Source organism: Lynx canadensis, chromosome D2 (assembly GCF_007474595.2).
Source record: "Lynx canadensis isolate LIC74 chromosome D2, mLynCan4.pri.v2, whole genome shotgun sequence".
Classification (NCBI taxonomy): Eukaryota; Metazoa; Chordata; class Mammalia; order Carnivora; family Felidae; genus Lynx; species Lynx canadensis.
Window position 1 is genome coordinate 6,319,031 of NC_044313.2, and position 27,634 is coordinate 6,346,664.

Consider the following 27,634-nt stretch of genomic DNA (forward strand, 5'->3'; position numbering starts at 1 on the left):
AGAGCTGGCACCCTCATGGCGGGGAAGTGCCACAGTATCATCAGGGGACGCAGGGGCGGGGTGGGGGGGGGGAGCATCTGCAAAGGGAAATCTCACAAAACTGGGTAACTGGCTGTGAGGACAGCCCACGTCAAAGAGGGCACCAGCATTGGCTGGCCGTGAACGGGAACGGACACCGACAAGTCAAAAAGAAGTTCTCAAATCCATCATTCCAAGGTCAGATATTCGAAACCGCTTTTTCAAAGTCCGGCCTTGCCAGCTTTAAGGACACCGAGAGAAGGTGTAATGGAGCAAAAGAGGTCAAGATTAACACAGTCTAATTCTGCCACCTAGTGTCGAGCTTTGGCATCAGTTCTCCGAGGGAAGGCAAGCATTTCAGAAGGCTCTTGGGGGTGGCGGTTGGAAGGCCTCGCTGTGAGCTCCGCAATGTCAGGACCTCGTCCGGGTGAATCCCGCAGCCAGACAGCACTCAGGTCCCCGGGGGAAACAGACAGCTCCGCCTGGAAACCAGGGCGCGTGGTGTCTCGCTGGGGACATTCTCTACCTGGCCACCCCGCAAGGGAGACCAGAGCAAGTAGAGGCATATCCAGTAGGGCCCCACTTGCCCAAGTGCAAGTGTGTGTGTGAGGGAAACGGGGTGGGGGGGAGGGGATGAAGTCTTTTCCCTTCTCCATACAAATCACCTCTAATATCAGAATTCATGCTTTTAGGGGTGCCTGGGTGGCTCAGTCGGTTAAGCGTCCGACTTCAGCTCAGGTCAGGATCTCACGGTTCGTGAGTTCGAGCCCCACGTCGGGCTCTGTGCTGACAGCTCAGAGCCTGGAGCCTGCCTCGGATTCTGTGTCTCCCTCTCTCCCTGCCCCTCCCCAACTCGCACTCTGTGTTGCTCTCAAAAATAAACATTAAAAAAAGAATTCATGTTTTTAGATGGAAACTACCTGATAGAGAATAACACACGACCTGACATAATTAAAAGAACATTTTTAAGTAGTCGGGCGAGGAATTATTTTCAGATTAACTGCATTTCAGATAAATGCGTCTGGGGTTGTTTTCTGGGATTTTTTTTTTGGTTGGTTTTTTTGGGGGGTTGTTTTATTTTTGTTTTAGATACAAAGAACTGTTCATTAAATCTCAGGGCTATCATCAGTCAGGGCAGTGGAAGGCTCTGTGAATACCTCGCATGATCATGATGCCACCTTGAGGAAAGGCTAGCAACATGCTGGAGCCAATCTGTCCCTTCACCAGGCCAGTGCCAGCATCCTGGCTGTGAGGCTGTGCTAAAGTTTCCCATAGCCTTAGCCCCGGGGAAACGGGCCAGAGAGACACAGGATCTTCCTGTGTTACTGCTTACGACCGGATACGAAATCTACAATGACCTCAAAATTCATTTCAGTTCCAAACCCTATTATTATCTCATGTTTGGTATACCTAACATAGTCATTTTGCAAGTGGCAAAGCTGTCAAAGGAATAAGAGTTGAAATGCAGACTAAGAAATAAGGGACTTCCTGATTGCCCTCAAGGGATGTTCATTTACTAACTCGTGCGACAGATATTTAGAGCACCCACTGTGTGTCAGGGCTCCACTGCCTAGGAACTGGGGGACAGGGTGTTAAGCAAGCAGAAATCTTTCCTGCCTCTCATGGAGTTTAAATACTGGTGGGGAGACAAAATGAACATGCAAACTGGACAAAGCCAGCAGAGCCAAATGTCATAAGACACAAGCAATCAAGTCCTGACAGAGGGGTTGCTTGGGTGGAAGTACCTCCACTTTGTATGACCTTTGGGGAGGGGACACTTGACCTGACGTTTGCGTGGTGTGAAGGAACCAGCCATACGAGAACAGAAGGAAATGCCTTCCAAGAAAAGGTAACGAGAAAGGCCCTGACCCGGGAACCGGCATGGCCTGGAAAGAGCGAACAAAGGACAGCGATGTGACAGGTGGTCCAGAAGGCATCCAGGGTAGACCTGGGGGCCCAGCCGCCATCTCCAAACCCAGCGGCCTGACGGCACCTCCTCTCAGATTCTCTTGATTCCATCTCTACGTTTCAGAGTTTTAAAATATACCATCAGAATATTACAGAGGCCGAAGAAGCTCTCAAAGGTATAGGAGGTTTAATTTCAAAGTTGGTGCTAACACTTATCTTCCAAAAATTGTAATTCGCAAAAGCACAAATTCGTGCTTCTATAATTCGCAAAAGTCGTGCAGATGGTGTGACTCGTTCTTTTCTTTCATTTGAAAATGGGTCCTTTTAAAATAGGAGTAGAATCAAGCCTCTCTCTTTTTATTAGTTTTTATTTACTTTTTTAAGACAGAGGCGCACAAGCAAGGGAGGGGCAGAGAGAGGGAGACAGAGGATCCAAAGCAGGCTCTGTGCTGACAGCAGAGAACCCGACGTGGGGCTCGAACTCACGAACCGTGAGATCATGACCTGAGCCTAAGTCAGACGCTTAACCAGCTGAGCCACCCAGGCGCCCCAAAACAAGTCCTTTTAGAAATGACAGAAACCATTCCAGCTCGTCAGGAAATCATAACAAAACGTTAAGCAATTTAACACTGCACCTACGTATAAATGATACCGTAAGCGTGCGTTTTGGGGTCTTCTTCCTCGATCGAGAACCTGAACCATTGCTCTTGAGGTCCCTGCCGTTTTGCTCTCTTTTCCAGATCCCAGTATAATTCAATGCTGTGATGAGTCACTCTGCCCACAACAGGTGGATGAGGCTTTGAGGATGGTGTGATTTCTAAAAAAAGAATGATACAGAATTTCAGGACTCCATTTCCGGAAGGACCAGAGATCCTCTGAGTGCGTTATAGCTGCTCAGAGATCAGACTGTTTTCCCACACATCAAGCACACGTGTGAGTATCTCCCCCCACCCCGCCCCCCTGCCCTGCTTGGAGAACATCTGAAAAGCTTAAGTGACACAAAATTCAGGTGATGTTAGTGAGCTACCCCACACCTGAACGAGTAGATAGTACCGTTACCCATCAACACCATATTTCACTTGTGGACCTTTCCACGATGATGGTTAACATACCAGACTAATTAGGTTGCTTTTGAGCTAATGAAACTCAGTATGCCGCCATAATCCATCGGTGAAACGGCCGGTTAACAGAGCCGATAGAAAAATATACCTGGTTCAAGAATCTGTAGCACAGATGACAAAGGATTGATATCTATTCTATACAAACAGCTCTTACAAACGAACCAAAGGGAAAACCCAACCGCTAATAACGAACCAGGCAAAAGATGAGCTGTGCACCAAAAAATGTCAAAAACAAACAGCCAGCATAATGTCCAAACAGACATTCGTATTCCCTACTGGCCACATGACAATGGTGTATAACTTTATATCCAGTCAGACACTCAAGAAGACCTATCATAACTACTGGCGGTGACAATGCAGAGAGGGGACACTCTCACACATTGGTGGTTGAGAAATAGGAATTCTAGTCTTTTTAGGAAGCAATATGGCAGCATGTATTAACATTAAAAAGACATGTAAGCCTTCTCTCCAGCCATCCCACGCCTGCAGAAATCAAAGCACAGAGGGACACCTATTCAAGGGCATTAAGGGCTACAGTTTTTAGCAGCTTACAGCAAAAGAGAGACAGAGAGAGATGACCCATTACTAAGGGAACAAATAAATGATGACGTGTCCATAGCGTGGAATATAATATGGCCTTTACAAAAGGAGGTAGTTCTATACTACATGCCTTGAGAGGATTTCCAGAAGGTATTCCCGAAGGAGAAAGCAAGAGGCAGAGAAAAACACAGACTATCCCATTGCCATGAAAGATGACAAGGGGCCCAGCACACACCAGGCTGGTCAGGGCTTGGTGGTTGTGTTTCATGTTAGCTTCACCCACTCGGGCGAGACTGTTAAATTCTTGGAGGGCTGGGTTCTTAAACTCCTTCTAAGACCTCTGCCCATCCTGCAGGGCCTTTCGGGCCTCCAGAGTATCACTGACTTCGCCCGCTTGTTATCAAGAAAGGATTTTTGCTTCCCCTAAGCCAGTCCTGGGGCAGCTGGCCCGCCACCGGCTCCGCAGACCCGGGGGCCCTCCTGGCAGCGTGGCCCTCGTTGAGGAAGGCAGGGCTGCCCTGGCCCTGCCTGCTCCAAGCCAGGAAGACAACACCGCTTTCCTTTACTTCCCAGAGATACTCTCGGGGGCAGCCTGCAAACTCACGTTTCTCGACTTCATTTTCCTAATATTTATTAAAAGCACGGCATGGTGGAATGGGATAAACCTGGGTTTAAATTCATGCTCTGAAACAGTCAAAAACACAGTGTTTTTGTGATGACTAAATAACACAGTAAGTAGCTCAAGAGGGGCACCTGGGGGCTCAGTCGGTTAAGCGTCCGACTTTGGCCCAGGTCATGATCTCACTGTTCGTGAGTTCGAACCCCCCATCAGGCTCTCTGCTGTCAGCGCGGAGCCCACTTCAGACCCTCTGTCTCCCACGCCCTCTTCCCCTCCCCCGCTTGCTCGCTTATTGTCTCAAAAATAAACATTTTTTTTAAAAAAGGGAAGTGGCTACATGAATTCCGGCGTACTTCGTCCAATGAAATCCTACACGGCACCTGAAAGAAACTAGCGCTACATGTGACACACGTAAACCTCAGTGAGTGGAAAACACAAGCTTAAAGGACACACTACGTTGTACCGCTTATGTTAGTGTTTAGAACACAACACTAGATATTATCTATGAATACGCACATGTGCATAAAAGTTAAATACGTGGATGGGAAGAATGCCTACCTACCACCTGGGTAGAGTTACCTCGAAGCTGGGGAAGGGACAGAGCTGTGATGGGGAGGGGACACTTACCTCTACATTTGTAGGGTTTCAGTTCTTTGAGAATCTAAGACATATTTGGCAAAATGCTTGCGTTTTAAACCTATATGGTATATGGGGGGGTACAATTTTCAATAACTTTGAAATATTTGCAATATTAAAAAGTATAAAAATGATAAACGTTACTCTTACGGGGCTCCGGGCTTCCTTAGAAAAACCTATGTCAATGTTAACATACTAACTAGTATGTTAGTATCTGTGGGGAAAGGAACACACACCCTCCACATGCCAGCCAATGGCCCTTCTGTATTAGCATCTCATTTAATCCCAGCAACACCGCCTGACATATCCTAAGACTCACACCTGAGGTTAGGACACCATTGTTGAGTAACTCTTTTTTTTTTTTCTTTCCAGAACCTTCTAAAACCATCCAAAGACCAGGACTGAAGGCTGTTACGGATAACCCCCAAAATAAGTAGAAGCCACATAATACTTCTATTCCAAAGAAGCCCAGCTTAGAATCCCACTAAAAATCAAGATTTTTGGGTGAGAAACCAAAATGAACACCAAATTTCGAAATGGAAAAACCAAATGGCTCGCCATAAATCGACAGGAGGAATAAAGAGAGAATATTCCCAGTTACGCAAGCGAATCGTTGACACAGGCAAATAACCAGAGACCTCCATCCGAGAGCTTAGCGCTGGCCACAGATGGTCAGACCTCTATCCCTGAGCTCGGCCCCAGGGCCACCAGACCTGGCAACATGCCCCCCATCCGGCTACAGTCTCAGCACGGACAGGACCCCCTACTATTCGCCAGCCCTCCCCCTGATCTGGCTCAGCGGAAAATGCGTGGTGTTTGGAAAAGTTGAGGGGCTGCCCCCCTTTTGGGGGTGGGGGGGAGCGATCCAGACTTCACTGCCCCCACACGAATGCACGGCCGTCGTAGCAGCAACGGGCTGTGATAGAGACGCCACTTCACACCTGCTTTAGTTACCAGAACAGGGAAGATCCGTGCACCGACCAGTGGGGATATTCTATGTCTTCCTCGCTTAACAATAAAACTTCCCACGACGCAAATCTCAACCTGGGTAAGAGATGCTTTTGGCAGAAAGCGATTAATGCCAAAAAGAACTCGGATGGTCAGGATACGAATGAGTGTTCTCGCCAGGTAAGCCCTGAGGGTTTTTCAGGCGACCCAAAAATAAACAGCGGATGAGAGCAAGCTCGTTTTGGTCTTTGAACAACCTACAGTCAGTCATTTGACAAGTGACTTACGACATTATATATACTTACACATTTATACATATATATTAATATACATACTTATGTAGTTTGTATTTTCTCTTTGATAAAGACTCTGGTATTTTTGTCGTGACCTGATCATACACATATTTTAGGATGTTGGCTTTAGGATCCTAAAATATATATACTAACACGTCACTAGCCCAAGTGCAAACCATCAGCATGCCAAGGGAACAGAGGCCTGGGTCAGCACTGAGCCTGCATGAGAACTTCCAGAAATGGCAAGTGACGGGCCTGGTGGCCGGGAGAAGAGCAAAAATTGTATAGCGCTCATTCTGTGCCAGGCACTCTCATAGATGCTTTCCACATACTTATCTGTTTAAACTTCACTACAACTATATATGGTGCAAGGAATTTTAGTATTCTCATTATAAAGTATCTGAGCACAGGGGCGCCTGGGTGGCTCAGTCAGTTAAGCGTCCGACTTCGGCTCAGGTCATGATCTCGCAGTTTGTGAGTTCGAGTCCCGCGTCGGGCTCTGTGCCCGCATCTCGGAGCCTGGAGCCTGCTTCGGATTCTGTGTCTCCCTGTCTCTCTGCCCCTCCCTCCCTCTCTCTCTTTCTCTCAAAAATCAATAAACATTAAAAAAAATTGTTTTTAAGTATCTGAGCACAGAGAAGTTAAAGAACTTGCCCACGTTCACACGGTAGTAATCGGCAGAATCAGACAGTCTGGCTCAGGAGTCCCTTACTTACTTACTTACTTTATTTATTTTGAGAGACAGAGAGAATGCAAACGGGGGAGGGGCAGAGAGAGAGAGAAAGTACCAAGCAGGATTGGAGCTGTCAGTGCAGAGCCTGATGTGAGGCTTGAATTCACGAGCTGTGAGATCATGACCTGAGCTGAAATCAAGAGGCTGCTTAATCGGCTGAGCCACCCAGGCACCCAAGGGTCCCTAGCTCTCAACCCTATACCATACTGCCACTTGGGAGCAGAGACATAAAATGTAGAGCTGGGTGAATAATCTATTCGTTAGAGCTACAGATTTCTTCAAACCATTCTTTTATTTTTATGTTAACGCCAGTGTAATTGACAAACAGCGTTCTATTAGTTTCAGGCATACAATGTAATGGTTCAACAATTCCAGAGATCATTCAGGGCTCATCAGAAGTGTGCTCTCAGTCCCCTTCACCTATTTCACCCATCCCCCACCCACTTCCCCTCTGGTGACCACCATTTTGTTCTCTCTAGATAAGAGTCTATTTTGGGGGCGTCTGGGCAGCTCAGTCGGTTAGCTTCCGACTCAAGTTCAAGCCCCGCATCGGGCTCTGGGCTGATGGTGCCGAGCCTGCTTGGGATTCTCTCTCTGCCCCTCCCGCATCTCTCTCTCAAAATAAATAAATCAACTTTACAAAAAAAACAAGTGTGTTTTGGTCAAACCATTCTTTTTAAATAAGGTTTCACTTGTGAACCAACTTGAACCCCCAGGAAATTTCAAAATTAGTAAGAAGAGTGGACGAGGGCAGGCGATCATTGTTTCAACGCAGCGCAGGGAGGGCGCACGGAGGAGGGAGAAGTAGGCCAACCCCCTCACAGCACCGGGGTCGGGAACTCGGTCCACGAAAAAGAACGTGGTCTAAGAAGAGCACAGGACCAGGAGTGGGCACCAAGACGAGAGAGAGGTTTCGCTGTGGTCCACCTTGACACCACACGTGTGGAAAGGAAGCCGGCCAGGGGCCTCTTTCCGTCCAGCACGAGATGTGGGGGTGGGGTGGGAGGAGGGCAGTAACAGGTGAAGAAGAGGTTATAGAACACGGGTTAAAGGGCGCCTGGGTGGCGCAGTTGGTTAAGTGTCCGACTTCAGCCAGGTCACGATCTCGCAGTCCGTGAGTTTGAGCCCCACATCGGGCTCTGGGCTGATGGCTCAGAGCCTGGAGCCTGTTTCCGATTCTGTGTCTCCCTCTCTCTCTGCCCCTCCCCCGTTCATGCTCTGTCTGTCTCTGTCCCAAAAATAAATAAACGTTGAAAAAAAAAATTTAAAAAAAGAACACGGGTTAAATAGTGAGACGACCCTATATGAATACTCGTACCAGGGCAGGGTGCACACATCCTGCTGGAGAAACGTGCTGACCTGAGTTCACTACCAGTACGTGAACAAGTTCCTCTAGGTTTACATTTTGTCACCCCACGCTTTATAGGGAACCGAGAATTGCACGGGGAGGGAAGCAGATCTAGGACCACAGGCCCGGCTCACTCTACTCCAGGATTAACCTACCGGCGGTATGGTAAGTAATCATCTTTCTGAAGGTGACTAAAATCAACATTTTTGAAAACCTCAAAAGCTCACCTTTTTGCGGTTTATTTAACCGGGGTGTTCCTATCCACATTTGTATTTCTCTTCTACCATAAGAAACACTACTTGGGGAACTGTTCTTTATAAATTTTATAAAACGAACACACACACATTAAGAGACACAAGTTAGATGCTACTTGTTTACTATTTTAATTCCAGCATAGTTGGGATACAGTGTTAGATGCTACTTTCTATACAGAACTTTTAGGACTCTCTTTTTCCGGGGGTGCCTGGCAGGGGGCTCAGTTGGTTAAGCATCCAACTCTCAGTTCCGGCTCAGGTCATGATCTCACAGTTTGTGAGTTCGAGCCCCGCATCGGGCTCTGCGCTGACAGCATAGAGCACGGGTGGGATTCTCTATCTCTGCCCCTCCCCTGCTCGCACTCTCTCTCAAAATAAGTAAACATTAAAAAAAAAGAGAGAGAACTCTTTTTCCTGATTAAGAGTATCAGATCTTTTAGAAGGTATTTTTGTTTAAGTCTGATAAACAGTGTCAAACATTTTTTAAATTTTTTTAATGTTTATTTACTTTTGAGAGAGAGAGAGACGGAGAGACAGAGGTGAGCAGGGGAGGGGAAGAAAGAGAGGGAGACACAGAATGTGAAGCAGGCTCCAGGCTCCAAGCTGTCAGCACAGAGCCCGGTGCGGGGCTCGAACCCCCCGAACCATGAGATCATGACCTGAGCCAAAGCCGGACGCTTAACCAACTGAGCCACCCAGGCACCCGCCAGGGTCAAAATCTAACCAATCACATAATCTCACGTCACAAGCTCAGGCTTAAACTTTAACTTTCCTAAAGATACCAACAAAGAAGGAAAGAAAAAACCCTACCTTCGACTTTGCGAGGTTCCCTTCAACAGCTGGTAGGTTCTTTCCATCGTGGCAAACTTATCTCACCTGAGAAGCTTCCCGGCAGGGAACAGGCTGGTGGTTGCCAGAGGTCATGGGGAGGGGTGGGTAAAGGGGAGGAGAGGACAAACCTGCAGCTATAAGATAAGTCATGGAAATATAACGCACCACACCACGACCCCAGGAAGCAAGACCGTGCTGCAACTTCCAAGTTGCTAAGAGTAGATCTTAAAAGTCCTCATCCCAGGAGGAAAAAAAAAAAAAAAAATGATCTTTACCTACGTACGGGGACGGATGTTAACTAGACTCACTGTGGGGATCACAAATATCGAATCAGTATGTTGTACACCCGAAACTAATGTTATAGGTCAATTACACCTCGATGAAAAAACAAAAGAGGAAAAAAAAAAAAGGTTTTCCGAAATATGAAAAGGGAAAAAAACAAGGCAGACCGCCAAAGGACAGTTGTATGAGGATTTAGGTATGCGTTGTGTGCCATAAATGCTCTTCGTAAGAAAGTTCTTATGCAAATCTGACAAATAAAACAATTTTAGGCCCCTCCTGCCATTTGTCAAGTAATAAATAATATGAACATAAAACATAGAGGCCTTCATATGCTGTCACCATTCAGTCCCTAAGGTTACAATGATGGCATAAAATACGGCTCTCGAGCACACCAGAAATCCATTTTTAAAAGCTCTCATTTACAAATTATAGGTTTTAACACAGAACACTGTCAAGTTTAAGTAAACCGCTGCACAGTATTAGGCCTTGGGATCCTAATTTTTTTTAGATATGGGTTGTAACAATACAACACAACATGAGGCGCCTGAGTAGCTCAAGTGGTTTAGCGCCCGATTTCAGCTCAGGTCACGATCTCACGGTTCACGAGTTGGAGCCCCGCGTCAGACTCTGTGCTGACAGCTTGGAGCCTGGAGCCTGCTTCGGATGCTGTGTCTCCCTCTCTCTCTGCCCCTCCCCCACTCAAGGTCTTTCTCCCTCGTTCTCAAAAATAAACATTTAAAAAAAAGCTTTTAGGGGCGCCTGGGTGGCGCAGTCGGTTGAGCGTCCGACTTCAGCCAGGTCACGATCTCGCGGTCCGGGAGTTCGAGCCCCGCGTCAGGCTCTGGGCTGACGGCTCAGAGCCTGGAGCCTGTTTCCGATTCTGTGTCTCCTTCTCTCTCTGCCCCTCCCCCGTTCATGCTCTGTCTCTCTCTGTCCCAAAAATAAATAAACGTTGAAAAAAAAAATTTAAAAAAAAAAAAAAAAGCTTTTAGGGGCGCCTGGGTGGCGCAGTCGGTTAAGCGTCTGACTTCAGCCAGGTCACGATCTTGCGGTCCGTGAGCTTGAGCCCCACATCGGGCTCTGGGCAGATGGCTCAGAGCCTGGAGCCTGCTTCCGATTCTGTGTCTCCCTCTCTCTCTGCCCCTCCCCCATTCATGCTCTGTCTCTGTCTCAAAAATAAATAAACATTAAAAAAAAAATTTAAAAAAAAAATTAAAAAAAAAAAGCTTTTAGTCATATAATGCGACAGAAATGTGCCAGCCCTATAAAAAGAAACTCACAAGATGAATTAGTAAAAACATCACATTATCTAGTATCCCAATGAGAGGCACATGGTAGTGTTTTAAAAGGTAGGGGGGGAGGTGGTGCACCTGGGTGGCTCAGTCAACCAAGCATCTAGCTTCGGCTCAGGTCATGGTCTCGTGGGTCATGAGTTGGAGCCCTGCATCGGGCTCTCTGCTGTCAGTGCGGAATCTACTTCGGATCCTCTCCCTGCCCCTCCCCCGGTTCATGCTCTTACTCTCTCTCGAAAATAAATGAACATTAAAATAAATAAATAAAAGGCTACAGAGAAAACCAGTGATCACGGTCCATACCGGAATCGGCAAATTGTGATTAGTGGGATGGGCAGCAGAAAATGGTGGAGAAAACAGACAGGAGTATATTCACGGTAAATACAGAATACCATAAAAACGGAATGGTCATTTCCCTGTCCTTCCAGAGACACCTGCAAATTTACGGAGGTCAAGTTTCATTGACAAGGGACATCTGCAGCCTGGTCTCCGGTGGCAGATGGTTTGTAATGAAGATGACAGCACACTGAGGGGGACACTATATAAAGAACGACTGTGGAGGCTGTCACCTCGAAGCAATTCATCATGGCTTGACCATATATTTATAGCAACCATGAATCAAAAACATCTTCCAAATCAATACGACAAGGAGATCGTAATCATTTCTACACCCTGGATTTTGGAAGTTTCAAAAATGTGTGCCGTGACTACGTACCGAAGAAGGAATTTTCAATCAAATATCACCATAGCCACATAGTGATGACTATTTCTCCTTTAACTTAAAAATGAACTGTGACGGCCCAAATGAGCTTAGTTCTACCAAACTATCATATTACTTTCATAAAATGGAATCTTACAAAACCCTAATAGATAAAAGGACCAAGGACAGAAGCAGAGAAATTTTAAAAATTATAACCACCAGTAAAATGAAAATGCTCAAAAAATTACTACTAATCAAAAAAGGGAAGGTTAAAAAAAAGCAAAAACAGACCCATGGGTCCAGAGAACAAACTGACGGCTGCCGGAGGCGAGGGGGTAGACGGGCCGAGTGGGTGAAGGGGAGAGAGCCAGGCTTCCAGTTACGGAAAGGATAAGTCACAGGAATAAAAGGCACAGCAGAGGGAATATAGCCAATGACCCAATGACGCGGCAACGGCATTTGTGGTGACAGCTGGGAGCTACACTCCTGATGAGCACAGCATAATGTATCAACTTGTCCCATCACTAGGCTGTCCGCCGGAAACTAAGGTAACATTGTGGGTCAACGATACCTTCCATTAAAAAAAGAAGTGGGGGGGGGGGAGATGTTACAATAACGAAGGTACCATTTTATTTATAAAATTTGACTTAAAAAAATAAAGTGTTAATACCCCCACACTCTTTAAGACTGATAAAATTGGTTTACTTACAGATCGTGGATGGTCCTATAAACGATGCTTTCACTAAAGCAATTTGGCCATATTCAACAAGGATTATAAAACACCCCCCCCCGCCCCCCGGTGATCCCTCTCCTAGAAACATGTGCAAAGAAAATAATCCAAAACCAAAAAATCAATTTGAAACCTCCAGTGTTTTTGTATCGTGCATGCTTTTTGCTTCATGTTGTAAAAATATAATAAAAAAATACATTCAAACACATACAAGAGTGGAAAGAAAGCCCAGTGCCCTCGCACCTGGCACCCAGCTTCGTCAATTATCAGCACGACCGTGGCCGGTCTTCTTTCGTGTGTGCTCCCACTTCTCTCCATCCCTGCCCTACACCTGGATTACTTAATAGCTACAATTTAATGAGCCCTCACTCTGTATCAGACCGTGTTCTAAGCAGTTTATAGATCGCATCTCATCTCCTGGATCGAGGATACTGCCTATTACTTATTCTTTATAACAACCCTTTGAAATCCTAGAATTTCCCCCAGTTTACAAACGGACTGTGGATGGAGGTCACATGACTTGCCAGGAAGGGCATCCAGGAAGCAGCAGAGGCAGGCTTTGAACCCAGGCCACACGACACCGGAGCCATGCCCCTTAACCTCTCTAGAACCATCTACTACCTCCCTACATTTTTTAAAATAATTTTTTCATGTTTATCTATTTTTGAGAGAGAGAGAGAGAGAACAGAGCACAAGCAGCGGTGGGGTGGAGAGAGAGGGGGACACAGAATCCAAAGCAGGCTCCAGGCTCGAGCTGTCAGCACAGAGCCCGATGCGGGGCTTGAACCCACGAACCGCGAGATCATGACCTGAGCCGAAGTCGGATGCTTAACTGACTGAGCCACCCAGGCACCCCCTCCCTACATTTAAATATACACACACATACCCAAATGAGAACATAAAAACCAAGAGAATCACCTTAGCATCATCGATAGCCGTAAGAACCGCAAACATTATCTAAATGTTCAAGAATATGAAATGCGTTGTATACACCGTGGTACATCATTTACATGCAAGAAAACTCAGCCACTAAAAAGCCACGTGGGAGAATATGACTAATGTCAGTATGTTTGCTATGCTCAGGGAAGAATACAGATTTGCAAAGACAAGGATTTTAATGATATAAAATATACAGATACATATACAGAAAAACTTAGAAAAATGAAAGGCAACTAGAGCAGAATTATGGCTGATTTGGGGGGTAAGTTTTATTGTCGTTACAGCACTGAATGTGGAAAAAAAACACAAAATGCTATTGCACATTTTCACTCACTCTTAATGAAAACAAAATTCAGTTAAGATCAACTATCAGCCTCGATTCTCTGTCCGTGAGCTTACATGTATATGAAGAAACAAGCCTGATAAAAGTAAGCCAGTAAGTCAATGCAGATGCTTCACAGCCTGAGACATTTCAATTACACTCCGGCTCAATTTATTGACCATTTTAGAGCCCAGCAGATTTTCTGGATTGCACTTACTTCTAAGGAATAAGTTTACTTTACATCCATTCATTCAGCATACTTGTGGGACACCTTCTACACCCCAATAGCACAAGCCTAACCCTGACGGAGGGGGGTGGACGCTGAGAGGAGGGACGCCAAACACACACAAACCATAGGTGGCAGGTGCATCTGGGGGGAGGGGAGAGGGAGTAAAATGCTCTCGAGTGAGGTGTGAAGGGTCGGGGTGGGGGGGGAATAGAGCAGAGCCTGTGGGCAGAGAAGACACCATGTACTAAGAGAAAATAATGTAGGGGCACCTGGGTGGCCCCGTCGGTTAAGTGCGTGACTCTTGGCTTCGGCTCAGGTCACGATGTCATGGTTCGTGAGTTCAAGCCCCACACTGGGCTCTGTGCCGACAGTGCAGAGCCTGCTTGAGATTCTCTCTCTGCCCCTCCCCTGCTCACGGTCTCAAAAAAAAAAAAAAAAAGATCAATAATATGAAATGCAAACTGCTTAAAGCTGCTTCTCTCCACTTTGCTCATAAGCTTTCAGAGGGCAAAAGAGAAACCAAACAAAAATCAAAACTAAACAAACAACAACGAGACAAAACCTCCCAGAGTAAGAATCAGGAACCACGGCTTCGTGTCCCGGCTCCACCACAGGTGTCCCTCCTCAAGAGAAGGGGGCTAGAGACGGATGCCCACCTGCCTCCCTCTCGGGTTTCCTACGAAGAGAAAAACAACATGAAATACCGAAAAGTGATTGAAAATGTAGAAGGGGCTTCCACGTGAGACAGAGGGAATGCTTCTGAAAATGTTCACTTACTTTGTACTTTTTGCTAAGTGGAAACCTTGCTTGGATCCCAGATGGGTCACAAGTAATAGACTAAATAGGAGAACTATTTCTTTGGCCTAATATGATGACTACGGTTTACTGCAGGCTTGCTCTGCGCAAGGCACTGAACCAGACGCCCGAGCGACGGTGGGTCTAAACGTCACCACGACCCGATGCTCCCTCTGCACAGGTGAGGAACAGAGAGGAAAAGACAGGACCTAAGAGGTAGAGCAGCTTATTGAAAGCCACGAACCTGGGATCTGGGGAGGAGTCTCAGCCCAGGTCTCTAACTCCGAAGTCTGTGCTCCTCCCCATGTGCGGGACCGTGCGGCGCTCCGGAGCTTTTCGGTGGAGACGAATAATGAATCCTTGTAAAACCACAGTCTTCCCAAACCCAGTATGAGAAGTCAACTTGCTGTTTACGTTCTTTGGGCGCAGAGCATGCCCCTGAAGTCTCAGGTACATTTAGAGTGCAATGGCAGGATATTTTTCAAATGGCGGGATATTTTTTTTTTTTTAAGTTTATGAATTTATTTTATTTTTTTTATGAAATTTATTGACAAATTGGTTTCCATACAACACCCAGTGCTCATCCCAAAAGGTGCCCTCCTCAATACCCATCACCCACCCTCCCCTCCCTCCCACCCCCCATCAACCCTCAGTTTAAATGGCGGGATATTTTAATAGTAGCAGTAGAAAAACCGTTCCCACGCATCTGCTTAGCTTACGTGCTTTCAGAGAGCAGGCGTAGAATGCCAATGAAGTCTATCCCCCCACCCCCACCGACAGACAGAGCAATTAAAAGATTTCACAGCAATCGAATTTATGAAAATTGGAAATTGAAATCTGCTGATTGCAGACGAGGGAAATGGGAAAGGGATTTCTACCTCGGGACGTTATTCTGACAACTGCAAGGAACAGTGGCCATTATTGTAATTAATGCCTGATTTGTGATTCTGGTTCTTCAGATCACCAGTTTCTTGGCTCCCACCAGGTGCCCATGGCCAAGATTCATAATCAGACACTTCACTGTAAACGGTAACTAAGTCTGTTCACTGTTCAGCAAACAAAATTCAGAAGCAGCTGCTGCCATGGTTGTCCTTCCAAAGAGTCTCTCTCCTCCGATGTGTAAGAAACAGCTTGAAATAGATTTCCTTCCCCTCCCTTCACTTGTTACAAATGTACAGCTTTGATCTCAGCTTGAAGGCAAATAAATTTCTTGCATCCTCTTGGCCAGCCTCCAGCGTAGCTTCCCCCTTCTACCCTCGCCAGCTCCCTTCCTCAACATCTTTCCTTCTTCCCACACCCCACCCCACCCGGACTCTTCCCTTAAATTTCAAAAAAATGCTTAGAAGATCTTGACTTGAAATGATCCTTCAACCACAAGCTTTTGCTTTCATTCACACCATCTTACTAGAGTATGTAAATGTAGATCCCCTTTCTAAACAGAGATTACAAAATTAACCCTGCCAATGAAAACTAGCACGTGTAAGCATTCAAGCATAACCTCAATTAAAAGGCAAAATCGGGGCGCCTGCGTGGCTCAGTGGGTTAAGCATCTGACGCTTGATCTCTGCTCGGGTCATGATCTCACGGTTGGTGAGCTGCAGCTCTGCACTGGGCTCTGCACTGATAACGCAGAGCCTGCTTAGGACTCTCTCTCACTGCCCCTCCCCTGCTTGCGTGTTCTCTCTAAATAAATAAGCAGACTTTTAAAATATAAATAAAGGAGCGCCTGAGTGGCTCAGCTGGGTGAGTGTCCCACTTCCGCTCGGGTCATGATCTCAGGGTTCGTGAGTTCGAGCCCCACATCCGGCTTGCTGCTATCAGCCTGTCAGTGCAAAGCCCACTTCAGATCCTCTGTCCCCCTCTCTCTCTGCCCCTCCCCACCTGCACTCTCTCTTTAAATAAACATTTTTAAAAATTTAATAAATAAAACATTTTTTTAAGAATGAATTTTTTTTAATGTTTATTTTTGAGAGAGAGACAGAGCATGGGCAGGGGAGGGGCAGAGAGAAAGGGAGACACAGAATCCGAAGCAGGCTCCAGGCTCTGAGCTGTCAGCACAGAGTCCGACACGGGGCTCGAACCCATAGACCTCGACAGGATCATGACCCGGGCTGAAGTAGGACACTTAATCGACTGAACTACCCAGGTGCCCCAATAAAACATTTTTTTAAAGGCAAAGTAACATCCAGTCAAATGAGTTTTATAAAGTATGCCATACTGCCTTCAAAAAAACAAAAAGAAAAAGATAGTTATTCAGATATTGGAAATTTTTGAAAAGAATTCTCTGGATTAAGCACATTTTTTCCAAAAATGGTGATAGCATTTCTTTCTGATATAAAAGCAATACTTACTCATTGTTTAAAAAAAAAAAAAAAAAAGCAATACGGAAATATTGAAAAAGGAAATAAAATTATTCCTATCATCTCCTCCCCACAGATGACCACTAGCAATTCAAAGATTTCTTTAGTATGGGTATATAAGATTTAAAAACATTTACTCTTTTGCATGTTTTCCCAATACCATTTGTTGACGAGACTCTTTCCCAAAGGTTAGTCTTTCCTCCTTGGTCAAAGACCATATAATTGGGAGTTTATTGCTGGGTTTATCTATTCTGTTTCTATTCTGTTCTATTGACCTACGTGTCTATTTTTATGCTAGTATTATACTGTTTTGTTTAGCTTTGTTTAGATAGATACATACATGGATGGATAGATAGATAGATAGATAGATATGGTATAGATATATATAGATATATAGATATATATACAGTCTGGAATTGTGATGCCTCCAGTTTTTTTATTTTTTTTATTTTTGAGACAGAGAGAGAGAGAGAGAGAGAGAGCGAGCGAGCATGAGAGGGGGAGGGGCAGAGAGAGAGGGAGACACGGAATCCGAAGCGGGCTCCAGGCTCTGAGCTGTAAGCACAGAGCTCAACGCGGGGCTCAAACTCACGAACTGATCATGACCTGAGCTGAAGTCGGACGCTCAACCAACTGGAGCCACCCAGGTGCCCCTGGTTTTTCAAGATTGCTTTGGCTATTCGGTAAAACGACGAAATGCCCAGAATGACAAAAAATAAAAGATCCTGAGGCTTCCAAGTGTTGGCGAGGATGCAGAACTGTCGCTCCTACATTACTGGTGGAAAGCTAAAACCGTACGATCACCTTGTGTAACTGTTCAGCAATTTCTAATCAAGTGAAATACAGAAACTACACAATGAAACGCCGGTTCCACCCTTAGGTATCTATCCAAAGAGAACGAAACTTCTGTCCACACACAGATGTGTACATGAACGTGCAGGGAACCTTTATTCATAACCAACAAAACTGAAAAACATACCAAATACCAACCAGTGGGTAAATGGAGACACTGTGATAGGTCCATACAATGAAATATCACTCAGCAATAAAAGGGAATAGTTAATTCATAAGAGCCCCCGAATAGTTATTGTACTATTGATACACGCAGTAGCCGATGAAACTCAACACCATTATGCTGAGTCAAAGAAGCCGGATGTATGTGCTCATATTGAGTGAAGTTCTATTGAGTATGAAGTTCTAGGAGAGGCAAAGACCTACAGTGACAGTATTCAGATCAGTGATGGCCTAGAAACGTGCCTGCAAGAAAACACAGGCACCTGGGGGGATTTTCTGGTGACAGAAATGCTCTAGAGGTTTTGTTTTTTTTTTAATATAATGTATTGTCAAATTGATTTCTAGATCTTGACTGACGTGGTGGTTACACATGTGAGTACATTTGTTGAAACACACCTAACTGTATACTTACTGTATTATATATATACTACATCTCAGTAAAGTTGATATTTAAAAATATATATATGGTATGTAAGGTGATCCTAAGTGCTTAGGAAGAAAATAAAGCTAAGGATTAGGGTTGCCAAGGAAGATTCCACTGAGGATGTGACTTTTGAGCAAGGATCAAGAACCCAGAGAGCTGAGAGCAGAGTCATGGAAACATCTGGAGGAAGGGTGCTCCAGTCTGCAGGCATAACGAATGCAAAACCTTTCGGTCGGGAGCAAGCCCAGCATGCTTCCTCACCTGCAAGGAGGCCAGTCTGTTACAGGATCATAGGCAAGAATAAGAGGCATGAGGGGAGAGAAGTCGGTGCGGGTGAGGGGGTCGACAGGAGAGAGTATCTCCAGGGTCTTTGGGTCACTGCAAAATCTTTGACTTTTGTTCTGCATGAGATGGGAAGTGACTCAAGAGTTCTGAGTACAGGCGCGACACAATCTGATCTACGTTTTCACAGGATCCCTCTGGCTACCATACTGGAAACAGACCAATGTGGGGTAAGGGAAGGAGCAGGGAGACCCGTCAGGAGACAACTGCAGAAATCCAGGTGGGGCTGTGATGGAGGTGAGCGCCAGGGAGGTAAGGGGCCGGTCATGAAGCAAGAAAACCCACGTGACTCTCCGAAGGACCCTCCACTCCACAATCATTGCAGCTAGGATGGGACACACCCTTTGAGGCACTGCTGGTCTCACCAGAGGTAGAGTTATCCAGAGACAGCCCCCTGCTTCACCCCTAGCCCAATTTAAAAAGAATGTAAAATGTGCACAGGGCTCAGATCTATCAGGAACCAACAGGAACAGAGACCTGTGCTTCATTGTCCCAAAGCCAACATAGAAATATCCAGGAATCAGGAAGGAAGGAACCTACAGAGGCAGAGAAGCAGGGAGTCCGAGCACTGGGGAGAACCCGAGTCGGCCTCATCTGCAGGCAGCGGCGCATAAAGTCACCACCAGGCCAGAGGAATACAGCCGCCGTATGCTGGGGCACTGGACTCAGCGAGAAGCAAGAAAGCGGCGGTGGGGCCGGACTCTCCAGCTCTAAAGGAGTCTCTCCAGGGGATCCAAAGGGGCCCTGGTTCCTTTTAGCCCCTCAACTATGTTGAGGGCAGAAGCAAATGCTCTCTGAAGGAAAGACTCCCCAAGTTATTAGCCGTGCGGTTTAAGATCCAACAAAGATCAGAAAACTCAAAGGAAGGCAAGCCACCACCCAGGGGGGGATATGGACCCTCGCAGTAGGCACGCCTTTTTCATTCTGAGGTTTTGACTTGGGGGGTGGGGGGGGCCCTCACTGACCCCAGGGAGACGGTCCCTCCCAGGACACCTTTCATATGAAAACTAGCCATCCCAGAACACACACTTCCTCCCTCCTCCTCTAGACTCTTAACCTCTAGGCCAATATCCACCTGCCCGAACCATCTGTCAGATACCAGCCACCCAGGGTCAGCCCCTACGCCCCAGAGTCCATGCGAATTCTTCAAAGCAGCCATCTTAACCCATTGGTTCTGCCTTGTCTTGCCTCCTCCACAGAGACCACAATAAAGGCTCTTTCCCAGGGTCCTCCTCACTCCCTCTGCCTCCTGACTGACCTGGCACTTCCCTGTGTGCCCCCATCTATAATTAAAAATACCCTGGGGCACCTCGGTGGCTCAGTCAGTTAAGCGTCCAACTTCAGCTCAGGTCACGATCTCACAGTTCGTGGGTTCGAGCCCTGCGTCGGGCTCTGTGCTGACAGCTCTGAGCCTGCAGCCTGCTTTGGATTCTGTGTCTCCCTCTCTCTCTGCCCCTCCCCTGCTTGCACTCTGTCTGTCTGTCTCTCAAAAATAAATAAACATTAAAAAAAAATGAAGGCACAAGATCCAACATGGCAGAGAACTGGGGTGGGGGGGGGGCAAAGTTCCCTCGTCCCTCAAACACAGCAGTGTTGAGACCAAAGGACTTTGAATTCCAAGAGTCCAGTCTGCAGAGCGACAAAGACATCTCCAGGGGCTCACAGGGAGAACCTGGTGAGCCATCAGTGCATAATTCCGAACTGGGAGAGAGAAACCGAGCTTCGTAGGCATGGATGGGAGGGATCCCCTTCTGCAGAGACAAAGGGAAGAAAAAGAGAGGGAAGCGTAGGACCGTATCTGGACAAGAGAAAAACCCCGGACGGGGATGGACAAAGATCCCATCTCTAACTGTGGGGCTTTCTCTGGACTGGGCCAGCTGCCCAGTTCGGGTACCTGCGGAGGAGGGGGATAACTTGTTCAGAGGCACAGTCCCCAGTGGGAGAGGGCAGTCCCCTCCCTAGAGTGCTGTGGGAAGAAGGTATATAACCGTTCAAAGGACAAAGACTGCCTGCACCCGCCAACCAGAGGCCACGTATCTGTGGCACGGAGTGGCACTTCCCCGGAACCGGGGTGCATGGAGCGGGACCCTTTAAGGCATCCGGGTTTAAATCCCAGCTGAGTGCCACGAGGGCACAGGAGTCAGTGGAGCAGGACAAACCACCTCCTTTGCCCCCGAGGCACTGAGAGGACGGCCTGAACAGAGTGGTTTGGGACACCCAGTCCGTGGAAGAGAGACTGGGGTGTCCCCATTTGACTCCCCATCACCACCAAGGGGGGGCTTCAGAGAACGACAGCAGGGCCCACAGCAGAGGTGGGCCCCGCCCACACCAAACCACACCCCCCGGCACCTGCTAACTGCGTATCTACAGGAGCGGAATTGACGCTGACAAACCAGAGGCCCCTCCACCAGACCAGCACCGCTGCATTGCCTGATTTAATTCTCAGACAATTCTTATTACGTGTATATATTCTGCCTTCCTTTTCTTCTTCTTATCTCTTCCCTCCTCCAGTCTGGTTAGTCTGGCTGTTGGTTTGTGTAAGCAGACATATTTAATCTATTCTCTTTATACCTGTTCTAGATCTCCTTTATTTTCCCTTCTCTCTGTCTCTCTCTGGATGAAGTCCTGTAGTTTCTCTGCCTGGTCAATTTTCTTTTCGTTTTCCCCTGCCCCTGTCATTTCTCTTTTTGTTTGGGATAAGGCCTCTTCCATCAACAACGCCCCCACCCTGTTATTTTGCTGCAGCTGGTGTTTTTGGTTTTTTTTCTGGTTGGTTTGTTTTCCTTTCCAGGTCTACTTCAAGGAACAAATCAAAGCACACGGGGTGGAGGGTCCAAAACATCACTACGAGGAGGGAGATAAAGCAATCAGAGTCACAAGAACAGAGAGCAAGTAACACATTCCAAAAACACCTCCTGAAGGGCCAGGCCCTGGACAGTGTAGGACCCCTCTTTAATATAGCAGTGCTCACAAGTGCAGGGCACATAACAAGCTTTTAAAACACATAAGGGACAGAAAACTCGCCAAAATGACAACACAGAAGAATTCTCCGCAAAAGAAATTCCAAGAAGAAATGACAGCTAAAGAATTGATCAAAACAGATAAAGCAACGTAACTGAACAAGAATTTAGAATCAGTCATAAAATTAATCCCTGGGCTTGAAGAAAGCATAGAGGACAGCAGAGAATCTATTGCTACAGAGATCAAGGGACTAAGAAATAGTCATGAGGAGCTAAAAAACGCTATCAGTGAGGTGTAAAATAAAATGGAAGTGGCAATAGCACAGACTGAAGAGGCAGAGGAGAGAATAGGTGAATTAGAAGATAAAAATTATGGAAAAAGATGAAGCTGAGAAAAGGAGAGAGAAAAAAATTCTGGACCACAAGGAGAGACTTAGAGAAGTAAGTGATTCAATGAAACCTTCATTGAATATCCATGTAATATACATATCATAGGAGTTCCAGAAGAAGAAAAGAGAAAGGGGCAGAAGGTGTACTGGGACAAATCATAGCGGAGAACTTCCCCGATCTGAGGAAGGAAACAGACATTGAAATCCAGGAGGCACAGAGAACTCCCTTCAGATGCCACTTGAATCGATCTTCTGCACAACACATCATAGTGACACTGGCAAAATACAAAGATAAAGAGAGAATTCTGAAAGCAGCTAGGGGCAAAGGGTCCTTAATCTACAAGGGTAGATACATAAGGGTAGTAGCAGACCTATCTACTGAAACTTGGCAGGCCAGAAGGGAATGGCAGGAAATATTCAATGTGCTGAAGAGGAAAATATGCAGCCAAGCATCCTTTACCCAGCAAGCCTGTCATTCAGAATAGAAGGAGAGATAGAGGTTTTCCCGGATAAAAACTGAAGGAATTCATCACCACGAAACCAGCCCTACAAGAGATCCTAAGGGGATTCTGTGAGTGAAATGTCGCAAGGACCACAAAGTACCAGAGACATCATTACAAGCATGAAACCTACAGATAACACAATGACTCTGAACCCATATCTTTCAATAATAACACTGAATGTAAATGGACTAAATGCTCCAACCAAAAGACACAGGGTATCAGAATGGATAAAAAAACAAGACCCATCTATTTGCTGTGTACAAGAGACTCATTTTAGACCTGAGGACACCTTCAGGTTGAAACTGAGGGATGGAGAACTATCTATCATGCTACTGGAAGTCACAAGAAAGCTGGAGTAGCCAAACTTATATCAGACAAACTAGACTTTAAAGGCTACAACAAGAGATGAAGAAGGACATTATCTCATAATTATTGGGTCTGTCCATCAAGAAGAGCTAACAATTATAAATGTTTATGCACCCAATACAGAAACACCCAAATGTACAACAATCACAAACATAAGCAACCTTATTGATAAGAATATGGTAATAGCAGGAGACTTTAATACTCCACGTACATCAACGGTCAGATCATCCAGACAGAAAATCAATAAAGAAACAATGGCCCTGAATGATACACTGGACCAGATGGACTTGACAGATATATTCAGAACCTTTTATCCTAAATCAGAATATACATTCTTCTTAAGCGCACATGGAACATTCTCCAAGATAGATCACATGTTGGGTCACAAAACAGCCCTCAATACTCTTATGTGGATCCTGAGAAACTTAACAGGAACCCATGGGGGAGGGGAAGGAAAAAAAAAAAAAAAAGGACGTTAGAGTGGGAGAGAGCCAAAGCATAAGAGACTGTTAAAAACTGAGAACAAACTGAGGGTTGATGGGGGGTGGGAGGGAGGGGAGGGTGGGTGATGGGTATTGAGGAGGGCACCTTTTGGGATGAGCACTGGGTGTTGTATGGAAACCAATTTGTCAATAAATTTCATATATAAAAAAATAAAATAAAATAAAAAATAAAAAAATAAAAAATAAAGATGACAGAACACACACAAAAAAAAAAACAGCCCTCAATAAATAGCAAAGAATTGAGATCATACCATGCACATTTTCAGATCACAATGCTATGAAACTTGAAATCAGCCACAGGAAAAAGTTTGGAAAACCTGCAAATGCATGGAGGTTAAAGAACATCCTACTAAAGCATGAATGGGTCAACCGGGCAACTAAAAAAGAAATTTAAAAACATATGGAAACAAATGAAAATGAAAACAGGATAGTCCAAACCCTTTGGGATGCAGCAAAGGCAGTACTAAAAGGAAAATACATGGCAATCCAGGCCTATCTCAAGAAACAAGAAAAATCCCAAATACAAAATCCAACAGCACACCTAAAGGAACTAGAAGCAGAAAAACAAAGAAACCCAAGGCCAGTAGAAGAAGAGAAATAATAAAGATCAGAGCAGAAATAAATAATATAGAATCAAAAAAAAAAAAAAAAAACAGTGGAACAGATCAATGAAACTAAGAGTGTTTTTTGTTTTAAAAATTTTTTTTTCAACGTTTATTTATTTTTGGGACAGAGAGAGACAGAGCATGAATGGGGGAGGGGCAGAGAGAGAGGGAGACACAGAATCGGAAGCAGGCTCCAGGCTCTGAGCCATCAGCCCAGAGCCCGATGCGGGGCTCGAACTCACGGACCGTGAGATCGTGACCTGGCTGAAGTCGGACGCTTAACCGACTGCGCCACCCAGGCGCCCCCTAAGAGTGTTTTTTGAAAAAATAAATAAAATTTAAAAACCCCTAGCCAGACTTCTCAAAAATAAAAGAGAGACTACCCAAACAGATAAAATAAGGAATGAAAATGGACTTATCACAACCAATCCCTCAGAAATAGAAGCAATTTTCAGAGAATACAATGAAAAATTATATGCCAACAAACTAGACAACCTGGAAGAAATGGACAAATTCCTCGACACCCACACATTACCAAAACTCAAAAAGGAAGAAACAGAAAATTTGAACAGACCCATAACTAGTGAAGACATTGAATCAGTTATCAAAAGTCTCCCAACAAATAAGAGTCCTGGGCCAGATGGCTTCCCAGGAGAATTCCACCAGACATTTAAAGCAGTTCCTCAAGCTGTTCTAAAAAAAAAAAAAAAGAAAGAAAGAAAGAAAAAAAAAAAAAGAAACGGAATGAAAACTTCCAGACTCATTCTATGAAGCCAGCATTACTTTGATTCCCAAACCAGACAGACACCCAGCAAAAAAAGAGAACTACTGGCCAATATCCCTGATGAATATGGATGCAAAAATTCTCAACAAGATACTAGCAAATCGAATTCAACAGCATATAAAAAGAATTATTCACCATGATCAAGTGGGATTCATTCCTGGGCTGCAGAGCTGGTTCAATATTCACAAATCAATCAATGTGATACATCACAGTAATAAAGGATAAGAACCATATGATCCTGTCAATAGATGCAGAAAAAGCATGACAAAATACGGCATCCTTTCTTAATAAAAACCCTCAAGAAAGGCAGGATAGAAGGAACATACTTAAACATCATAAAAGCCATTTATGAAAAGCCCACAGCTAATATCATCCTCAATGGGGAAAAACTGAGTGCTTTCCCCCTGAGATCAGGAACACGACAGGGATGTCCACTCTCACCGCTGTTGTTTAACATAGTGTTGGAAGTCCTCGTATCAGCAATCAGACAACAAAATGAAATAAAAGGCATCAAAATAGGCAAAGAAGTCACACTTTCACTTTTCACAGATGACATGATGCTCTACATGGAAAACCCAACAGACTCCACCAAAAGGCTGCTAGAACTGATACACGAATTCAGCAAAATCGCAAGGTACAAAATCAATGTACAGAAATTAGTTGCATTTCTATACACCAATAATGAAGCAACAGAGAGAGAAATCAAGAAATTGATCCCATTTACAATTGCACCAAGAACCATAAAATACCAGGAATAAACCTAACCAAAGGTGTAAAATACCTGTATGCTAAAAACTATAGAAAACTTATGAAGAACTTGAAGAAGACACAAAGAAATGGAAAAACATTCCACACTCATGGATTGGGAGAATATTGTTAAATGTCAATACTACCCAAAGCAATCTACACATTCAATGCAATCCCAATCAAAATTGTACCTGTATTCTTCTCAAAGCTAGAACAAACAATCCTAAAATTTGTATGGAACCACAAAAGACCCCAAGTAGCCAAAGTAATATGGAAATAAGAAAACCAAAACGGGAGGCATCACGATCCCAGACTTTAGCCTCTACTACAAAGCTGTAATCATCAAGACACTATGGTATTAGCACAAAAACAGAGACATAGCCCAATGGAATAGAGAACCCAGACTCGGACCCACAAATATATGGCCAACTAATCTTTGACAAAGCAGGAAAAAGCATACAATGGAAAAAAGACGGTCTCTTTAGCAAATGGTGCTGGGAGAACTGGACAGCAACATGCAGAAGACTAAAACTAGACCACTTTCTTACACCATACACAAAAATAAACTCAAAATGGATAAAAGACCTGTGAGACAGGAAACCATCAAAACCCTAGAGGAGAAAGCAGGCAACAACCCTTTTGACCTCAGCTGCAGTAATTTCTTGCTTGACACATCTCCAAAGGCAAGGGAATTAAAAGCAAACATGAACTATTGGGACCTCATCAAGGTAAAAAGCTTCTGCACTGCAAGGGAAACAATCAACAAAACTAACAGGCAACTGACAGAATGGGGAAAGATATTTGCAAATGACATATCCAGTAAAGAGTTAGTATCCAAACTCAACACCCGAAAAACAAATTATCCAGTGAAGAAATGGTCAGAAGACATGAATAGACACTTTTCCAAAGAAGATATCCAGATGGCCAACAGGCACATGAAAAGATGTTCAACGTCACTCATCATCAGGGAAATACAAATCAAAACCACAGTGAGATACCACCTCACACCAGTCAGAGTGGCTAAAATGAACAACTCAGGAAACAACAGATGCTGGCAAGAATGTGGAAAAACGGAAACCCTCTTGCACTGTTGGTGGGAATGCCAACTGGTGCAGCCGCTCTGGAAAACAGTGCGGAGGTTCCTCAAAAAATTAAAGATAGAACTACCCTGGGGCACCTGGGTGGCTCAGTCGGTCGGGCATCCGACTTCGGCTCAGGTCATGATCTCGTCATCCGTGGGTTCGAGCCCTGCATCGGGCTCTGTGCTGACAGCTCAGAGCCTAGAGCCTGCTTCGGATTCTGTGTCTCCCTTGTTATCTGCCCCTCCCCCACTCACACTGTGTCTGTCTCTTGAAAATAAATAAATTTCTTAAAAAATTAAAAAAAACAGGGGCGCCTGGGTGGCGCAGTCGGTTAAGTGTCCGACTTCAGCCAGGTCACGATCTCGCGGTCCGTGAGTTCGAGCCCCGCGTCAGGCTCTGGGCTGATGGCTCAGAGCCTGGAGCCTGTTTCCGATTCTGTGTCTCCCTCTCTCTCTGCCCCTCCCCCGTTCATGTTCTGTCTCTCTCTGTCCCAAAAATAAATAAACGTTGAAAAAAAAAAATTTTTTTTTAAATAAAAATAAAAAAAAAAATTAAAAAAAACATAGAACTACCCGAAAACCCAGCAATAGCGTTACTAGGAATTTATCCAAAGGATACAGGAGTGCTGATGCACAGGGGCACATGTACCCCAATGTTTACAGCAGTGCTTTCAACAATAGCCAAATTGTGGAAAGAGCCTAAATGCCCATCAACTGATGAATGGATAAAGAAGATTTTATCTTCTTTATACATACAAAGGTTTATGTATACAATGGACTACTACTTGGCAATAAGAATGAAATCTGGCCATTTGCAGCAACGTGGACAGAACTGGAGAGTGTTATGCTAAGTGAAATAAGTCATACAGAGAAAGACAGATACCATATGTGTTCACTCTTATGTGGATCCTGAGAAACTTAACAGAAGACCATGGGGGAAAGGAAGGGGAAAAAATAGTTACAAACAGAGACGTTGGAAGGCAACGGTAAGAGACTCTTAAATACAGAGAACAAACTG

General features: G+C 45.1%; 1 protein-coding gene across 2 annotated transcripts in view; it reads right to left on the reverse strand.

Annotated features, from left to right (window-relative positions):
* FANK1 (fibronectin type III and ankyrin repeat domains 1) overlaps positions 1 to 27,634 on the reverse strand; it is a 105,318-nt gene that overhangs the window by 23,218 nt on the left and 54,466 nt on the right. The window contains exon 2 of one of the 2 annotated variants that reach the window (XM_030334770.1): positions 2,566 to 2,743. In XM_030334770.1, coding sequence (XP_030190630.1) covers positions 2,566 to 2,743 — 178 coding nt within the window. Of the gene's footprint in view, positions 1 to 2,565; positions 2,744 to 27,634 lie in introns of those variants that run through there. The other variant, XM_030334771.1, reaches the window with a different exon arrangement.